Source organism: Geospiza fortis, unplaced genomic scaffold, assembly GCF_000277835.1.
Source record: "Geospiza fortis unplaced genomic scaffold, GeoFor_1.0 scaffold424, whole genome shotgun sequence".
NCBI lineage: Eukaryota > Metazoa > Chordata > Aves > Passeriformes > Thraupidae > Geospiza > Geospiza fortis.
In genome coordinates this window covers 1,671,915-1,691,829 of record NW_005054354.1, presented here as the reverse complement: position 1 = coordinate 1,691,829, position 19,915 = coordinate 1,671,915, and the positions used below count along the sequence as shown (strand labels likewise).

Below are 19,915 nucleotides of genomic sequence, written 5' to 3'. Positions count from 1 at the left end.
GGGGGCGCGCTGTCCCGGCGCCCGCAAACTCCACCCGCCGAGGCATGGAGAGCCCCACACGCCGGACACATCTCTGCTCCCCTGCCCCATACGCCGGACACAGCCCTGCTCCCCTGCCCCACACGCCGGACACAGCCCTGCTCCCCTGCCTGTGGCACTGCCCAGGGTGTGCTTCCTCAGGGAGCGCGCTTTTGACACCACTACGTGCCCCGTCCCTGTCTGTGACAGCCGCTGCCCCTCAAATTTAAATGTGCATCAGCTCAGCTCTCTGCCACTTTGGGGTTCTTGGGGCGCTCCAACTGCGGCTCCGTGGGGTGTGTTCATCACTTGTTTTCTCGCAGATGTTCAAGGAAAAGGGCCTTTCAGATTGCCAAGTCCTTTCTGCCCATCCTGGAGTGGCTGCCCAACTACCGGGTGAAAGAGTGGCTGATCAGCGACATCATCTCGGGGCTCAGCACCGGCCTCGTCGCCACCCTGCAAGGTAAAGCCAGGCGCGCCCGCGCTCCGCTCCCCGGGGCGTCCCCATAAGGGAGCCGGCTGAACACCGGGACGTTTTGCAGATGGAATTACAAATCTGAGGCTTGTTATTTAATACTAGATATTAGGTATTATTTTGCAATAAATAATTTATGGTTTTAATTTATTCCTTTTTCTTTCCTTGGATAGAAGATTTAAATTTCCTGTGACGTGCTATAAGGATGTAATTAACTTTTCTTCCAGGCGCTTTACTCAACGTGTGTTTATTTTTATATTTAAAATTTTAATTACATTGTGATAAATCAGATAGGTTGTGTGGTCTTACTTATATTTCTTGGTTGTCTAAGCCATAGTTCTTCTGCAACTGCCTACAAAAATCTAGTTATTCCCCTAAAATAATGCAACCTTGATATCTAATCCTCTTTAAAATTCATCTCATAAGGTTGTTCAGGTCTCTGCAGAAGACAACCCTCAAGGAGGTGGTGATGTATTCAGATTTTTTTAAAAATTAAACTTCATGGATATTTAGAGTACATGGCTAGCAATATTAAGTTTTCCTTACTTCCTTATTCCATTTGTTAGTAAAGCTTTCAATAAGATGAACAAATAGGAAAGTGTCAGAAATAAGCAGAAATCAGTTCAAATAAGCCACTTAAGGAAGACTCAGAGGGCAGAACCATCCTGCCTGAGGCAGCGTCCGCCTAAGACAAGACTGACTATAACCCAATAATTTAATCTCAGTAGAGTTCTTACACTATTTTCACAGTTTTTTTGGGACTTCAGCAGGCAAAACTAGCTGTGTGAACCCCAGACTTTCCCCCAGTGGAAATTCAGTGTTTGCGGAAGAGGACAAAGATTTACACCGGGAACAAAGAAAGCAGTTTACGCATTCCCGATTAGACACAAGTGTTCTCTCCTGTCTGTTCCCTTGGAGCATGCTAGGAAGGCAGAGACTGGCAGGAAAAAAGGATTACAAACTTCTGCCCCAGGCAGGGGGTGATCTGAGAAATAAAGAAAGTGATTCTTTCCCAAAGAAGAGTGTCAGAGCCGGAAGATCTTTGCTGAAGGTAGTGGCACAGTTACAGGATCCCTGTGCCTTTTTAAAATGAACTGGGCTAGATAGACCTTTCATATTACTTGTAAGAGCTATTGTGCTCATACTATAACCTCCTATTTTTTTTTCAGTGCCCTTATTTTATCCTAATTAGAATTTATTTGTAAAACCAATTTTTAAATATACTTTCTGGTCTCCCACCTATGCATTAAAAAAAAGCAGAAAAAAATGGAAAAAACCCAAAATTAATGCAAATCTACACCTAGCTATAATTTAAAAAAAATCTGAAATTTTAGAACATGAATTACAGGAAAAATTGGCCAAAATATTTGCAAAAAAAATGCTGGGATCTTGAGGTTCCTGAAATCCCTAATTCCCAGCAACTAAGTGTCTTGCTTGCAGTCCTTTGATCAGTCACAGTAGTATGACCAGGACTTCAGGACTTGTCATACTCTGACAGGTTTTGGAGAATCTTTGAAGGAGAACTCTGGCTAACTGGGATATGATTTTGAAGGCAATTTTTTTTATTGCTTGCTGGATTTGACAGCTTGCACAGGTATGCAAAGGAAGAAGAACCAAGGCTCTCAAATTTATGTGACTTACTATTGGCAGATTAGTTTTTACTGGGAAAAGAAGTGGCCCTATTTTCACAAGAGCTGAAGATGCTGAAGCGTATTTGTTGTGCAATAACTCAGAGACTTCTGCTTGAAATTTCTGTCTGAAACGAGAACATTCACACATCCTCCTTTTCTCTCAAGAAGCACACACACTCTTGCAGCAATGTTATCCACTTAGGTTTCTGTCTCAGCCTGTGTATTGGGCTACCTATGCAAACATGGGAACATCTTTCGGTACTCACTCAGCTACCAGCATGGGATGTACAGTCAATTACAGTCATTGATACTCACTCACATGTGTGCCTGCAACTGACTTACAAGACAAAACATATTCTAAATTGCCTCTGGACCACAGCAGTAAATCTTTCTGAAAGTCTAATCTAGACAAGATAGTAGATTGCTGAGAGATTTTAAATATGATATTTTGATGATCTATCATTTCAGGTTTGGCTTATGCTTTGCTGGTTGCAGTCCCTGTTGGATTTGGTCTCTATTCTGCTTTTTTCCCCATCCTGACATACTTTTTCCTGGGAACATCAAGGCACATCTCAGTTGGTAACTGCATGTATTCAAGTTACAGTGAATTATCTATTTCAGTGTTAATCCTTACTGCAGACATTTATATTTCATACAATATAACTACTTTCTGAAACAAATTTGCTATGGTGAATATTAACATTGATGGATCTCATTGGGAAATTAAGGCTTATTTCTTCTTTATACAGGCAGTTGTTCATAATAGCTAACTTTAGGTATGCCACTGCTTTTTGCTTGAATTTGTGCTGAAGTTTAAATCTTGTCTTTGGCTGCACTCTATGCAAGAAATTACAAGATCAAGGCCTCAGGAGGCAGTATGAATGACAAACATTTTGTCTATCAACTAAAGCTCAAGATGGCTAAAACAGAGCTGTTTCAGTCTTCTCTACAAGCCTTATTTCCTGCATCCTTTTTTCATTACTGTAGACAGTATCTTCTTGCCTGTCATGGAGACCCAGAGCTTGTGTATGCTTATGTAGGGCCTCACATCAAGGCTATGGGTAAACTCTGTTGATTCTTTCTGAATGCTTTCTTTAGAATATGAGGTTTGTTTCTTGTCAGTTCTCACATTTAAAATTCTTGTTACAGCTTGATCACTGAAGTGCCTTTTTCTTCATTCTAGCAAAATACAGTCTTTTCTTGTTCCATATCTACCAAGAACACATTCTTTTCCCCTCCCAGAGCTTTGGCATGATACTACACTTTTTCATCAGCTTTCTTCTCTGCTGCATCAAAAGTCTTTGTATGTTTTGTCAACTTTGTTAGCCTCTTCCTACCCTACCAAGCAGCTCACATTTGCTATCCAGATCTGACTTGTTGTGTCAACTTATGGTGGCATTCCTACTTTATAGATTATCAAACACTCCTTCTTTATGCTCTTCCCAATGCTCTTATTCATGAAGTGTCCTTTAAGGTATCTATAAAATTAACTTAACCTTCTTTAAGACATTTTGTGACAATTTCCTTTTCTGCATAATTTTAGTAAATAGCTGCAACAAATATGATTACTTTTACGTTGTGTTTTGCCGACACAATGATCACTTTCTCTATATCTTGCCCAAAGTGTAGTTTCAGTCATCTTTAGCCAATGTAATAGCACAATACTGCCAAAAGATGTGGTCCTACCCATTGGATCATGTTCCTGCCAGATGTGTGTTGTTGGGAACCCTGATCATGTGGCATGCTGGATCAGCTGAAAACTAACCATGACAAAAAAAACCAACCAGCCAAAAAAACACAAGCAAACAAAGAAACCCTAAAATGTAAAGAAATGAATGTTGCTTTCACCTGGATTGTGATCTCTATTGTCTGGTTATGATGCTGATAAAAGGGAGATGGTTGGAGTGTGTTGACCCTGCTGCCCCCTTTGGCCTTGGTACAGCCCTAAATTGGCTGAAGCAAAGCATGAAACTGCACTTGTATCTGTATGTACTACATAAGTTATTTAAAGATGGAGCAGTATTTAAAGAAGGTGCAGTATTTTTGTTTCATATATGCAGTGCCTGTGGCTCTTGGCCCCTAATACTACCAATGTACCCCAATTACAATATTACACGGTTTTTCTGACCTAGAATTCCTTGTCTAGTCTGATAATTTTTTTTTTCAATGTGTGTTAAATTCAGTGTGCTCTGTTTGTCATTACAGGTCCATTCCCAGTGGTCAGTTTGATGGTGGGATCTGTTGTATTGAGCATGGCCCCGGATGAGAATTTTCTCATAGAAGGCAGTAATGCTACAGGGACTAATGTCACAGGGGCACTGATAGATACTGAATCCAGAGATGCACAGAGAGTGCTGATTGCAAGCACTCTCACCTTCCTGGTTGGAATTTTACAGGTAAAATAGTTGACTTGAAGACACCAGGTTGAGACTGCTTTAATGTTAATGGCAGAAAAATGCCTGCTACAGCAGTCAGACATTTTCCTGTAGTAAAACACAAAATGAAGGAAAGTTATCACAAACCTTTAAGATCTTCAAATCCTGTGTGGAGACAGCATGACTGGGAGCACAGAGAGCAGAATAGCCCTGCCATTGCAGACCAGAAGACCTGCATGAAACTGAGTACTAATGGTGCATATCCTGTGGCTTCCTTTCACACATTGCTTCAGGTCTCCTTTATTTCCTTGGATGGACAGTACTAAGCTACACTAAGCTGAAATGGGGGAAATACTGTCCTAAGACTCTGCATCAACAAAGAGAGAAAACAAAGCATAAGAAATCTCCAAATAAAAGTGTACCTTTTTTGTTACTTAACAAGCTGATATTTTTCATGATTTTTCTAGGTTATATTTGGAGTTCTCCAGATTGGTTTCATTGTGAGGTACCTTGCAGATCCATTAGTTGGGGGATTCACAACTGCAGCTGCTTTTCAAGTGCTTGTGTCACAACTGAAAATAGTTCTGAATGTTTCAACTAAAAATTATAATGGTGTCCTTTCCATAATATATGTAAGTATGCCCTTCTAATCTGCTTTGGTTTTATGATAGGTATTTTTATATGATTGCTTATCTTCTGCTTCCATTTCACGCAGGGATGGTTCATATATATGGTGGTAAGTATAGGGCATTCCTTTAGTTCTCCCTTTCATGAAGATCTTTCGTTTTTAGCTGTGGAGCTCTAAATAGCTGCCTTTGGGGTTCCTTAGACAGAAATTACCATCTTGAAGTCTTTTTCAGACAGAGCACTTTTTCCCATGAAGTTTAAATTCCAAGCAAAACAAGTTAACACTTCTGGAGACTACAGTTTGTCTCATCCCTTCCTTTCTCACTTATTTTGAAGGACATTTGATCATTTATTAACCCTGTCAGGTCGTTTCCCAAGGCTCTTTACACTTAAACCAGCAGGTCATTCTGGTGAAGGGCATAATTCTCCATTTCACACTGTAGCCATGCATATGAATTCCTAAAGGATACAGATTCCCACCCTTTGGCCAGGTACCTATTGGTTGGCAAATGTGAGGCTGACTGTTACTTTACAATTCCATTTGTTGATTTTATAGAAAATGCTCAAATGGAGCAATGTTTTGGCTGCATTACAGAAATACTGCATTCTTAGAGGTCTTGTACTACAGAATAGTATCCTTTCCCAGGAAAATTGCTCAGAGTTGTGTCACTGACTTGAGCATGAAACCATCCAGGTTCACAGTATTTTAGATGTTCCATAGCACTTCATATTAGAATAGTAGATTTCTAAAAGAGGCTGTTCTAGGGGAAAAAATGTATTTGAAGATTTTACATGCTAGTTCTGGCAACCAGACTAGGAAAAATACAGCAGACATCTAGATTAACAATAATAGGATGAATATAACTATAAACAGCAAGGTAAACATTAAAAAAGAGATGTGGAGGACTATTTGTGTGGGTAAAAAATTATTTTCTTAATGGGCCTTTTCAGAACTAATGAAAACTCTTCCCCTCAGAACAAGGAAAGTTAGATGAGACAAAGTCCTTACTGTATAATATACATTACAGCAGACCTGGCAGAATGATGGACTTGTTAATCCAGCATTTTTTTCCCATCTGTTTGTTTATTGAATGAATGGTATTTAGTATAATACACTTTTTGAAAGGACTGCATGGTTCTTCCAGCTCCAGCAAGGCTGAGTGGGATGCTGACTTTTTAGGTTAAAGTTCAAAACTTCTGTGTTCTTGCAGGTGAGCCAGGTCAATGTGTTTGCAGGTGCATGTAGAGCAAAGAAGTTGTTATTTCGGGTCTGCTCAACCAGTGATTTGCTGTGTCTGCTTCAGCAAGTTTTGGACTTGCTTCAGTAGTGTTTAACAAACTGCAACACCAAGCATCCAGCATTCGCAGAATCTACAGCCAAAGTTAGGAGTTTACTGTTTCCCTGTGGAATGAGGCAGTGCAAGAGGTGCTCAGCCATTCTCATGGGATCTGTGGTAAACAGTAGAATGGGCAAGAAATGCCTTCAGTCAGCCAAGGGAGGGCGTCTGATTCAGTGTTTCAGGAAGGCTTCTTTAGCTTAGAAGACCTAGCCAATTAAGCACTTAGATGCTTTATTTCCAAGCCAAAGTCTGTTCAGAAGGGTGGGAGTGCTGCTGCTGCAAACCTCCTCTTATGTTTAAACCAAAAACTCGTTATTGGGGGAGCTAACCAGGATGCAGGATGTCTGTTTCTAGCCCCTTTTCTACCAGATCATTCTGCTACAGCTACTTCACCAGGCATGGGATAATTACATTTTCTTGGAGACAGAAGACAAGTGAGAACTACCCTGATGCTTAGGAGTGGGACAGAGGAGTATTTGTGACTTTTCTGTAATCATTTCTTCATGTTTTCTCTGTACAATAACTTGTAATAAACGATACGACCAAGCAAGGGCACAGGAAGGGTAGAGAAGGGAGCAGCCTATTGCAGCCCAGTTTGAGTGCTCCATTCTGGGGCCAAACTCTGCTGGGAGGCTTAATTTACTGTAGAATGAGGTTGAGTGGCTGCTTTTCTGAAGTGCAGTGTTGGATTCTCCACAGCCTGGTATGACCTGTGTGTTCATACTCATTCTCTGTTTGTCAGCAGTGGAAATAGGAAACAAGTAAGGCACAGACCTCATGAACTGGGCATGAAGTGAACCAGAGCTTTGCCCATGGGTCTGCTAGCTCTCTTTAGAAAAATGAGGATCTCCCTTGCTATTTGTCAAAGTGAAGAAGCTCCAGATCTTCCCTTCCTTGCTCTGATACAGGTAGAGGTAAAACACAGTTAGAGAGTTAACTCTTTTTACTTAGCATTAATTGACTAAAATTGGGAAGCAGAAGCCCCTTATGTGGACAATTCTTGCACCTATGCTTTTTCTATTAAATTCACTATTAAATCCATTTACTGATAGCACCTTGACAATACATTTTCCTCGGGCTTCTCTAGGCTTGAATGAAGTTGCTTGGCCTTCTCCAAAACCCTATGCATCTGGATCATCTCATGAGTATTTGCACATCCTTCAAGTGGACATGGACATGTTTTATGCTATCATTTTTATTTTTCAGACTCTTGTTGAAACATTTGAAAAAATTGGGACCACCAACATTGCAGATCTTATTGCTGGACTCCTCACCATTTTTGTCTGCATGGTAGTTAAAGAAATAAACGATCGGTTCAAACACAAGATACCTATACCTATACCAATAGAAGTGATTGTGGTAAGCAAGGGGGCATAGCAAAAGCTGAAAACAGATAAAATTGATGGGTCTAGCTACAGGAAGACAGGAACTCTTTTTAAGTCTTAAAACTGTTGTTTTATCTTATTACAGACAATAGTAGCCACTGGCATTTCATATGCTGCCGACTTGGAAAAAAAATACAATGCAGGCATTGTTAAGAGCATTCCAAGAGGGTGAGTGTCTTTGTTTTGTGGGGAAAAGGTATTATTTTAATTGGCTAAAAATGACTGTAGTAAGAGAAAATGCATAAAAGAAATGTTGAGAGCTGTAACCTGAGTTTAGAACTCAGATCTGGAAATTTTCTGAGTTTTACTTCTGGCTCTATCAGTTATGCCACCCAAACGTGTTGCCTAGATTTCCTTCTGTAAAATGGGCTTAGGAATGTCTGTCTAATTCAGGAAGTCCATCTGAAAATTAATTACTTCCTGCTCATGAAGTGACTATGGGACTGTGGAAAATGGTTTTTAAAAATAACAATTTTTAATAAAGAAATTCTGCATAGATTTAATTTCTGTAATCCTGAGTTATCCCACTACGGTTCATAATCCTGCTGCTACTGTTATCCCAATCAGCTTTGTCACTTCCATACTCATAGGAGCAAGGATGTTGAGGATTACACTCGTAGAGACTTCCACTTGAAAGATTCAGAGCACTTCACAGTAGTAACCTTCACATTCCATTTCGTATTCAGGGCTTAATTAATTAAAATTTGTGGAAACATGGTAGGGGATAAAATGCTTCTGAGATCTTACTGAAGAAGTATGTTAACAATAGTATGAAGAGCCATTAACATATTTATGTAATTCATCATACTATTCAATACATTCTTTATTCGATGCTTCAAAAAATGTAGTTTTTCACTTTACTATCATAAGGCCAAATCTCAGTCATGCTGAGAACAATGGGAACTTTGTTGCTGACTAATAGCATCAGGATTTGGGCTGGGGTGAGCTAGATAAGCGTGTTCTGTATGTCAATGGGCTGTTTCCACCTTTTTATTAACTTGAAACATTACACTTCATATTACAAGCAACCTGTTTGCCTCTGCCTCAAACTCCTTGACAGTTCTGGTAAGAATAGAATTCAATCAAAGCTGGTAACACCAATATATTTTCTAAATGCTAGATTTTTGCCTCCTGAGCCTCCAAATGTCAGCCTGTTTTCCCAGATGATTGCAGCCTCCTTTTCCATCGCTATTGTTGCTTATGCTATTGCCGTGTCTGTGGGGAAGGTATATGCAACCAAGTATGACTATGCTATTGATGGAAACCAGGTATGTATAACCAAAATATTTTATAAACATAGTGATGTTTATAATGTAAAACATGCTGACTTATGTAGCCAAATGAAAGAAACACCATTCACACACATTTTTCAGACAAGCACTGAAGTCTGACACGAGAAATTCTTTCAACTCTTGAAAAAAAATTAGCTGAAATGGCCACATAGAGATGAGCCAGATCCAGCTGCAGTATGGGCTTTTCATACTATTTCATTCCTTCTGTATCAGTCTAGTGACTGCAGTAGCTCTGAAAGGGCTGAGCACTGTACAGGGAAATTTTCTGGTGATGCCAAGTTGACATGGCCTAGCAACCTACTTTCCATTTCCACTTATAAGGCATATTTTGAGGTGGGTTGCTTGAGCAGATAAAGGCAATGTCAAGCTAAGAAGTTGCTCTGGACAGCTTTATTTAGGCTTAGACTTCATGCAGGATTTGAATCAGCTGAACTTTACAGTTAATAAATGATTGTACTTCTCAGCATGACTCCAGTGACATCAATATAGCTACACCTGTAACCTAACAGATCAGTCCTGCAGCTTCACCCAAGTTACACACAAGTGCCTACCAGCATATGAACGTGCTGGAGTAGCTGTGTGCACTAAATGGCTGAGCTGCTTTAAGCATTGCTTTCTAGGGGCACAGAGCTAGAATGTGCCATGAGCTGTGCATCACAAGCTCCTACAGGATTCCTGCATTTGTTCAGTGTCTTCACCAGGGGTTATGTTGCTTGCCCATGGTGTGGAATTAAAATATCAGAAAGCTTCCTCATCCTGCATCTATGTTAATTTTTAATTTTATCCTTTGAGAATATTAGAAAATGCCCTCACTACAACAAATAGATGAGTACTTTGTTTAATGAATCCTTTATTTTAGTACTGATGGATTACATAAAGTTTGACTTCAGAAACACTGTTTTGCTGTGTATAAGAAAGTTATGCTTCTGTTTGCCAGTTTACAGTCCTCAAAGGTCATATCTGGTAACACTTGATCTTAAAGTTGACCAAAATGCACCAACTTTCAGTTTAATAAATCTCAAAGAATTATACATAATCCTAGAAGTACTGTTTATGCTGTTCTGTTGTTGAAAATGTTGTTCTGCCAGCAGTGGTGTGTTTCAAAGATACTGATTAAATATTGTAGTAGAAGAATTAGTTTATAAAAGCAGAGTGCCTTCCTTTCAGTTCTACGTTATGAATTTTACATATAGCAAAGGTTAAATGCAGCCCAGGATGATGAGCAAATAGTTTAGTTGTTCTGGAGAAGTTAAAATAAGATCATAAAAGCAGATAGTAAAATAATTTTGAAGGACAGGTTGATACTATTATCTACCAGTGTCTGTATTGTCTTCATAGATCCAGATCATTAACACCTAAGAACATGAGGAACTATACCTCCAATATTTTCTCACCAATCACAGTGGTTACATGGGAATAGGCATGAATCATTTAGGTCTGTTCCTGCTCTTGTGGTTGGAGCTAAATAAAAATTTACAGGAAATTTAATTTTGTACAAAAGAAGGGAGACAGCCAAAATCAAATCTTAAATTATATTTTAAAAAGTTTGCAGTGAGTGTAAAGCTCTTGTGCCTCTGCCAGCTTAGTGTAAACAATGTTTCTGTCAATTATATGGGGTTGGTTGCAGACAGCTCCCAAATTCTTTATTTCCCAGCAGAGGAATGGGCCAGACCCCAGGACATAAAGCTCCCAAGGTCCTTGTCACTTGAGCATAAAAACCAGCATCAGGAGGTGCTGGCTTCTGTGACCCTGGGGCAAATCTGAGATTGCTGCCTGAGACTCGGTGTGAGTTCATTGGGATGCTTAGAGTGAAAAACTTATGACTTAGAAAACTAGAAGTCTTCAGTGAAATTGTGCATTATTGCAAAGTTCCTTAATAGTTCTACTAATAATACAATGCTATGCATTAGTTAAAGGCTTGTCTAAACTCAGACTATTGTACTGAGTTTAGTACAATAAACTTGTTTAGCTTGTGATACCTAGGAGTTAAATTTATTCTAGTACCCATTTCTTGATGCAATTATTCCAGTGTAATTCTTAGAAACATTAGGTTTGGTTACACTGATAGAAGTAAGCTTTAAATACCTTTGTACTCAGATGAGTATGTCCACTTCAAGGGGAGTACACCAACTTCTTTGTGTTGGTTTCCAAACAGAGGTAGCTGCACTGGCACAAGAGGCATTTGTGTAAACATTTAACAGCTATTACTAGTTCATACTCTACTTAATATTACAGCTATTACTAGTTCATACTCTTCTTAATATTATTGTGCTACCTACTTTATCAACTACTGCAGAAGCTGCTGTCTTTCTCCATTGAAAAACAGTCTTCAGGCATCTTTATTTACAGCATTATCCAATTATCTTTCAGGAATTTATTGCCTTTGGGTTCAGCAACATTTTTTCAGGTGCCTTTTCTTGTTTTGTTGCAACTACTGCTCTTTCACGGACTGCAGTCCAAGAAAGTACTGGTGGAAAGACTCAGGTAATGGCCTTTTCTTACTAGTACTATGCAGAGGTAAATTTAATTTTGTGTAGTGCACAGATTTCACTGTGAGATGAAAATAGTCCTAAAATGATTGCGTTGCTGGCACATGGAAAGCCACAGCTCTAGTAGTGAATCATTTTTGTAGCTCTGCCAGAAGAGGGCAATCAGGTTTTACATACCATGAGTTACCTTAGGGGTCAGAAATCTTTTAACTCTAGTTCCCCAGAATTTCATTTCCAATTAAAGGACTGAGTTTATCAGAGTAGGATGTGGGAGGAAATCTCTCCCAGCTGGCTATGATATCTTTAAGCTTCCATGTGCTGGCCTGAGCAGCTCTGCCATTTGCCATTCACCATCAGCCATGGAACATCATCAGGTTGAGTAAACTACTTTGTTCTACCATACTATATCTGTGTGGTTCTTAACAGTGAAAAACTACAGGTTATCCAGCAGCTTCTTTTCCAGCTTACACACAGACTGCTCCATTCATCTGTCTTTGTAACATAACCCCTCAAGAGCTACTACCCTGTGCTTGTTTAGACTTCCTGCTTAACTGAATTCCCTCTGTGTTAGTTGAAGTGAATAATGGTTGCCCGCATATGCCTAAACACAATGACACTTTGGCAGGTCTCCCTGTTCCTAAAGAAATGTAACGTGCAACTGTTTGTAGTTTTCTCTTTGTAATCCTAGAAACAGATGATAGAATCATAGTAAGTTCATTTCCTATAAACTCTGTTCTTTGCAGGTTGCTGGTATAATCTCAGCTGGGATCGTTTTGATTTCTATTGTTGCCCTGGGGAAATTGCTAGAGCCCTTACAAAAGGTACTGTACTCTTCTGCAGCACAGCCACATCAGATCCAAATGTTCAACTATGATGGGCAAGATTAATATCCCTCTTTAAACTGTGGTATCTGATTCCAGACAGGTCTGTGGTTTATAGTGGGTCATGTTGAGCACTGTCTTAATATGTATCTTTGCTTCCAAATACCATTTTTTCATTATTCTTCTTCACAGTCCGTGTTGGCAGCTGTAGTCATAGCTAACTTGAAAGGGATGTTCATGCAAGTGTTTGATGTTCCCCGTCTATGGAGACAGAATAAAGTGGATGCTGTAAGTAACCTAATTTTTTTTTCCTCATGAATGCTTTTGTCCACTTTTGGGGGTTTTTTTACCTTTTAATGCCACCCAAGTTTCTCTTAACTACCACATAAGCAGGATTTTGTGGGGTTAACATCAGAAGAGTTTTATGTGTATCCTCAAAATGCAAATGCCATGAGGTCAGTAAAAAATTCTTCATTTTTATGTCAGTATTCTGCTAATCTTTATTTCCTAAACCCTGCTGTAAGGGTGCCAGTCAGAGTATTTTTGTGCATTGATAACTCCTTTGCAGCCATTTCCGTAGTATACAGCAATCTTGTGCTGATATGGCTTGAAAAGCAGATGGCCTGCTGCCACCCTTACCATTCTGATTTTATCTTTGTTAAATGAGTCAGAGACCTTTCCTTAATTCATGTACATATATTTCTGTTGTTACCACATGACCATCCCATTTGCCTGAATAATCTCAGATAGTCCTCAGGAAAAAGGGGTTTTTTTTGTTGTGGTAAGACTAATCCAAGCTAGGATGTGGATTCATTTGGCATGCTAAGGGATGTATGAAGAGACTTTTCTTATGAACCACTATAACCATATCTCAGGGTACTTGCTGACATCTCCCACTGTGTGTTTTGTGGAGCAGACCTTCACTGTGGCTCTTAGGGCAGGAAAAGATTGCATGAAAGTAATTTTTCCCATTACTGTGCTTAGATTTTACAGTTAGTGTCATTGGGCAGTACCTGTCTTAGACAGATCTCAGATATTTTAGTCAATCATTTACTGATTTATAGACAAAAGATGCCAGTGACTTCAGTGAGAAGTGGAAGCACTCAGCTTTTAAAAAAATTGAGTCTACTGCATGGGCAGTGATGTAGCAAAGAACTGAGGAGTGCACTTCAACTGTTCTGCCTGAATATTCAGTGAAGATCTTAGAGAAGAGCCATCAGCTGTTAATGTGAAACACCTCTCTTTGCTACAGTTCTTTCTGATTCTTAAATGTCACTGAGGAATCCCCTTCCTTCCCTATATGTGTGCACGGGAGGCACCTTACAGTATTTTGCATCTTGGTAAAATAAAACTTTTCAATTTTAAGAAAGATTAACAAAGATTGCCATCATCAGAAATAAGTAAATGCAATGTTTAACTGTATCTCCTTTAATTTCATCAAAGGAATCAGATCCTTAAAAAATATTGCTATGTTGAAAACCCCTTTATTTCCTAAAAAGCTAACTATGCCTAATAATATGATGGATGAAACATATTGGAGGAAGAAGAAGACTTTTGTATGGAAGTCAGCAGATTGCTAGTGTGCTACAATCAGTTCCAAAGTTAAAACATGCTTTTCATATTACCTGGTCTAGTGTTTCTTTAGTGTGACCAGGAGTCATATGTTAAAATGAAAACACTTTATGTTTGTTATTTCTTCTCCAGATGATCTGGGTTTTTACATGTATAGCATCCATCATTCTGGGACTTGATTTGGGATTACTTGCTGGCCTTTTGTTTGGACTGCTGACAGTTGTGCTGAGAGTTCAGTTGTAAGTAATACAGAATCAGAAATAATTCTTAGTTTTAAGTTATGAAAAAGGAAGATAATATGCTGAAATGCGAGATGATTTGTGGCAGAATATCTGCTTGGGTTTACAAAAATTTTGAAATGAAAAAAATCTGTTTCTTTTAGAACAAGACACTCTTTGTGTGCTAACATTTATTTACACTGATAAAAGAGAAGCTGCATTATTTGATTAGTATTTCATATCATGTTGGCCACTCTGGTGGTACTTAGCCATATGTTTTATATGCACCCACATAGCTGAGTTCTGAAAAGGGACAGGAACATTCTAGATCAAATATAAACAGATGTATTTTGTACAAATATAAACAGATGGCTTTTGTAATGAATTGATCATTACAGTAACTCTCAGCAGGTAATACTACTGCAGTATGTTGCACATGCCAATAACCTTTCCACTTATTACTTATACAAGACTGATTGTATGGCTGTAAAAGAAGAGCAAGAGAAAGCATTCTTATGAGAATTAGAAAAAAAATTGTGCTTCTGGCTGATTTGTTGCTGCTTAAAGAATATATGGGAGTGGAATGGTAAGAAAAGGTGGATTTGAAGAACCTTATTCAGTCATCTTATTCTTTTTCATTGACCTTTTATCTGAAAATACAACATAACTTCTTTCCTTCAGCTTGGAGTTCAGAGAGTATGGTAACTAGCACTACCATGGTATAGTTGCATTGTCAGCAAATGCATAAAAATAAAGCCTTGTAAAAATTGTTACACAATAGTAAATTATTAAAAAATGAAATTTGAAGAGCCTCAAAAAACCATTCCCAAATTCAACTCAGATGTTAGCAAAATATAAAGGGGAGATGAAGCCTTACAAACTTCAAAACAATTTGCTTCAGCTGTTGAATATATATCTGGAGACTGCAAAACATTTTGGTTTTGTTATTGACTAAAATAAAACTTTAAAAGGTTGGACAAAAATATTTACATAATCTGAAAATAATGTAAATGCATTTCAGTTGATTTAAAAGCCATCAATTCTTTTTTCAGTGTAAAAAAAATTGGTTTTTCAAACTTCAAGCAAATTTATTTGCTTTTGAAATATTCTTCTGGTTTGGGAAACCAATTGAACAAGTTGTTCACTCAGCTCTTAAATCAAAATGGTGCATTAAGTAGGGTGAGACCAAAGTACCTTCTTTTTATAAAGGGCTGTTCATTACAGTGACACAAAATAGCTTCAACACTTTTGCAAGTCTGTTACTTTGGCTTTAGAAAGCAAACCACAGGAGTCAAAGATACTTTGTATGCAGCAATCCCTTCAGTTCTGTGAGTGCCCATGCGTGACATTTACCTTCACTGTCTTTACTTCTGTTAGTCCTTCATGGGGAGGCTTTGGAAACATTCCTGGCACAGACATCTACAAGAAGGTCAAGGACTACAAAAATGTAAGTCCTGGCTGAATTGTTTTCCTTCAGTCTTCATGTCAGTGTAAGAAAAGGTGGTGCCTTGCATACTGTACACAACTTGAATTTGGAAGTGGGGTCTTCAAAGATAACAAATTTTAGCACCCTCTTCATTCAGATGGTTGGTCCATCTTGCATGCTAGGGTTGTAAGCTTCTAAAGATGGAATTCCCTCAATCATCAACGAATCCGTGGTTTTTTTTAAAAATCAAATATGTAATTGAAATAGTTAAACTGCTTCTTATTGTCAAAATGTGGCTGTTGCTGTTTAACCTTATATTCTTTGGCAACAGGTTATAGAACCAGAAGGTGTGAAAATTCTCAAGTTTTCAAGTCCAATTTTTTATGCTAATATTGATGGACTGAAAAGCAGCCTCAAATCTACTGTAAGTGATCAGTTATGGGTTTGGAAGCTTCTTAACGGTCCTTGAGATTTCCTCAGAATTATACTGACTTAAGTTAAATAATTTTGGTCTGTTTTCTGTAGGTGGGATTTGATGCAGTCAAGGTATATAATAAGAGACTCAAAGCACTGAGGAAAATACAAAAGCTAATCAAGAAGGGAAAATTAAAAGCCACTAAGGTAGGTCTTTTTAAAATTATTTATGTCTATTTTTTCTCAAAGGGTTACTGTTGGACTTTTTTAGCTAAGGTTTAATTATGAATTACTCTGTACTCATCCTTAAAATAGAGATGAAAAGTGTGACTTGCTACATGGTAGTACAGTTTATAAGTAGCATGCAGAATTTATAATACAACTTACAGTTTTAATCACCTAGACCCTAACTTAGAGTTTCTAACTACCTGAACCCCCTGCAGATCAGGTGAGATCTTAATACATGGTTTAATATATCAATATAATAATCATAATCTAGACTTAAAAATTACATGAAAGAAATTGAGTCACCAATACTCAGAAAACAAAAGACAGTGCAGGCATCCCTGGCCCCTGGGGGTGTCTCACTGTTAGCAGCAGTTTTGGTCCAAATTTCCCACACGGGACTTGCCATAGAGAGTGCTCTGTTATGGCAATTCCTGTGTTACACTTCCCTTTTCTCTGATGGGTTCACCAACTACACCTGGTTGCCCACGTGCCTGGGACCTTCAAGGCCAGCAAGGAAGGGAGAGATCAGCCTGGTGCCCAGGAACCTTGAGGCTGGCAGGGAGAAGAAGAAATCAGTTTTCTTTGTCTGATTGGTTCACAGGACCTTCAGGGCCTGAGAAAGAGGGAAAAGGGAACAAATACACAACCTGCTCAGCCACAAAGAATGGCTTCTTGATTATAAAATGTCATTAATTATGCTAACCAGTACCAGGACTGGGAGCTGGGGATACTGGTCACAAGTGTCTGTTGTCAATTCCTTCAACAGAAGGTACCACAGGGTGGTATTTTCTGTAACTCCCAAACTTTACCCATGATTAAATTCTATATTCCATATATTGTCTGGCAATAGAATGGCATCATCAGTGAGCCTGGTATTAATAATGAAGCTTTTGAGACTGATGAGGAACCTGAAGACAACCAAGATCCTCAAGTTCCCACCAAAGAAGTAGAGATCCAGGTGGACTGGAATTCAGAACTCCCAGTCAAAGTAAACATCCCCAAGGTGCCCATCCACAGTCTCATTCTTGATTTTGGAGCAGTAACCTTCTTGGATATTGTAGCTGTGAGATCAATAAAAACGGTAAGGGCATTTTTTTCTGATGTTCTATGAAAATGAAACTAGTCAGTAGTATGTAAATCCAGAGCTGTTAGCTGAAATTAATTTCTGAGTTTTAAAAAGTATGTTGTTGAAAAATACCATGAAAATATAAATATGAAAAATATCAGCGAGAAGTCGAATATTGGTGGTGTGTGTATTTTAAGTGGGAAAAAATGCATTAAAAGAACAATATGAAGGGTGCATAGTCAAGTACTCAAAATAATTAACTGCAAAATGTGGTCTCCTTATATGCAAATGTTATGAAATATTCTGGTTATATATTTTCTTTCCACATGCCTCCTGCTTTAATCTGGGCACAGGATGATGCTTATTCAACACAGAGGTAGTAAAACTTTCATCTTACCATCCCAGTTCAGTTTTTAGCCACAAGATTTATTTATTCATTCCTTCATTTATTCATTCATTTTAATTATGGAGGAAGAATGATTCATTTTTTGTAGTATCTTCTGTGGATAGTATCAAGTGCTTCATCAACATTCATTAATTAATCTTCAAACTCACAGTACATAATAAGGAGATTATATTTCTTCCTAGGAAGAAGGAAATGAGGTATAAAGATTAAGGCCAAGTATTTCCATTATTTTTTGGTGCCCAGTTACAAGTGTGTAGGACCACATTGTTCAGTCTTCATTTTTTTCTGATATTTTGTATGTTCAGATTAATGCTTTCACTAACTTAATTGTGCAGTTGGGACTACTTAGCCTATCTATAAAACCAGATCTTTACCATGACTCAAGTTTATCAACTAACAGAAATAGAATTAATAATCATCTCTGAAAACACTAATCTAAGAGACTTGCCTGCCACCAGGGAGCCAGGGGTAGATTTTAGTCCCCTGCCTTTTAACTAAGTGAAATACAGGAGCAGTGTGTATCTTGCATCAGCCTCCTGCCTAGGTACATGGGAATATGGGTTTGTTGACATGACTCTCTCCATATGTAGCTTTTTCATCCAAGGACAGGTCCATCTGTGCACTGCATGAGTGGAAAATCTGTGTAAAAAAATCTGCATGTGCCAGTGAATGAGTGTATCGTATCACACATACATGAGGGAAATAAAGCTCACTCAGCCACGTGTGGTCTCACTTGGAGAGATTATTATTTGAATTTTCAGAACAGAATGACAAGCTTAATTGGCAGCAATGCTTGTGCATGTAAAGTGGGTATTCCACTTACATAGTTGAAGATAGGCCACTTCAGCAACCAGGTACTTAACTAGTGGATCTTTAAGTATAGTAAAGTATAGCACTACCTTTATTATGATAAATAAACAAAATATACTATGTGGAATGAAGACAATCAGAAAAAAATGAAGTGTATGAGCCTATACATTACACAGATGTACAGACATATATGTATTTTCTCCTTACAGACTTTATTTATTGAAGTCTTTGTTGCAAACTTTTTTTTTTTAGATAATTAAAGAGTTTGAGAGAATTGATGTGAGAGTATACTTTGCTTCATATCAAGGTAAATATCCAAGTATTTCTACTTTCACTCGTGCAAAAAATAAAATGAAGGTGAGAAGGGATCTCTAGATGTGTCTGTGTAGCATCCACACTAATAAATATGTGAACTGTAACACTGATAAGCATTGTTAGCTCCATTGGACACAAAATTGTGGAGTGCAAAGGAAATATGGAAAGTAAAAGTCAAAACTAAACTATAATTGATGGATTCATTTGGATTCACTTGATTTCTAACAGTTGCAACTGTGTATTTTAACTTTCATTTCTCAAGTACTTCATATTGTATAAAACTGTTATGACTTTCTTTTGTTCAGACAACCTTATATCTCAGCTGGAACGGGGTGCCTTCTTTGATGACACTGTCAGAAAAGACATATTTTTCTTGACTGTCCATGATGCAGTGCTCTACATAAGGAATCAAATGACATACAGTGACAACCAGGATCCCATATTTGAGAAGGTAAGGATATCCAGCAGTACATTCCCCTTCCTTCCATCATCTAGCACTCATTCTGGAAGTTTCTGTGGCACATTTGAAAACTAGACCAAGAACTGTAGTACAAAAAAAGTGGGAGTGTAGTAAATTAGGCAGCTTCTGTAGTACATGAGTACTTTTGTAGATTAAAGGAAGGGTCTGTCAGCTCCAGGAGCTTGTTAGTGAAAAGAACATGAGAAACAGCACATATGGCAAACACTTCATCCTAAGACACATTTTCTAATTTCTGACTACTGGCATCTTAAGAACCTCATCAGCTGGAGGTTGCATTTGGAACATTATATTTAATTGCTACAGATGGAGTTTTCTTCAATGTGTCTGTAATACTTCTTTTGGAACCTCTGACATTATCCTGTGGAGATGGGTTCTCTAATTTTCAATTATATGACAAATGTTTCCTGCTTGGTTTAGGCCTGCTGGACTTCTGGATTGTTAGCTGCAATGAATAATCATTCTCTGCTCCCTTTCCCAAAGCTCCACAGACTTCTAATCAAAGCCATAGTCTCACTCTGCTTGGCAT

The 19,915-nt window shown here is 38.3% G+C and overlaps 1 protein-coding gene across 1 annotated transcript in view; it reads left to right on the top strand.

Moving 5' to 3' along the window:
- The window catches only part of SLC26A4 (solute carrier family 26 member 4), a 24,494-nt gene that overhangs the window by 641 nt on the left and 3,938 nt on the right, over positions 1 to 19,915 (top strand). Inside the window, exons 2-18 of the mRNA XM_031059017.1 lie at positions 342 to 481; positions 2,593 to 2,703; positions 4,330 to 4,520; positions 4,967 to 5,131; positions 7,673 to 7,825; positions 7,937 to 8,019; positions 8,972 to 9,119; positions 11,514 to 11,627; positions 12,376 to 12,453; positions 12,646 to 12,741; positions 14,158 to 14,264; positions 15,621 to 15,690; positions 16,001 to 16,093; positions 16,195 to 16,290; positions 17,162 to 17,392; positions 18,846 to 18,900; positions 19,214 to 19,359. Coding sequence (XP_030914877.1) covers positions 342 to 481; positions 2,593 to 2,703; positions 4,330 to 4,520; positions 4,967 to 5,131; positions 7,673 to 7,825; positions 7,937 to 8,019; positions 8,972 to 9,119; positions 11,514 to 11,627; positions 12,376 to 12,453; positions 12,646 to 12,741; positions 14,158 to 14,264; positions 15,621 to 15,690; positions 16,001 to 16,093; positions 16,195 to 16,290; positions 17,162 to 17,392; positions 18,846 to 18,900; positions 19,214 to 19,359 — 2,077 coding nt within the window. The remainder of the gene's footprint in view (positions 1 to 341; positions 482 to 2,592; positions 2,704 to 4,329; positions 4,521 to 4,966; positions 5,132 to 7,672; positions 7,826 to 7,936; positions 8,020 to 8,971; positions 9,120 to 11,513; positions 11,628 to 12,375; positions 12,454 to 12,645; positions 12,742 to 14,157; positions 14,265 to 15,620; positions 15,691 to 16,000; positions 16,094 to 16,194; positions 16,291 to 17,161; positions 17,393 to 18,845; positions 18,901 to 19,213; positions 19,360 to 19,915) is intronic.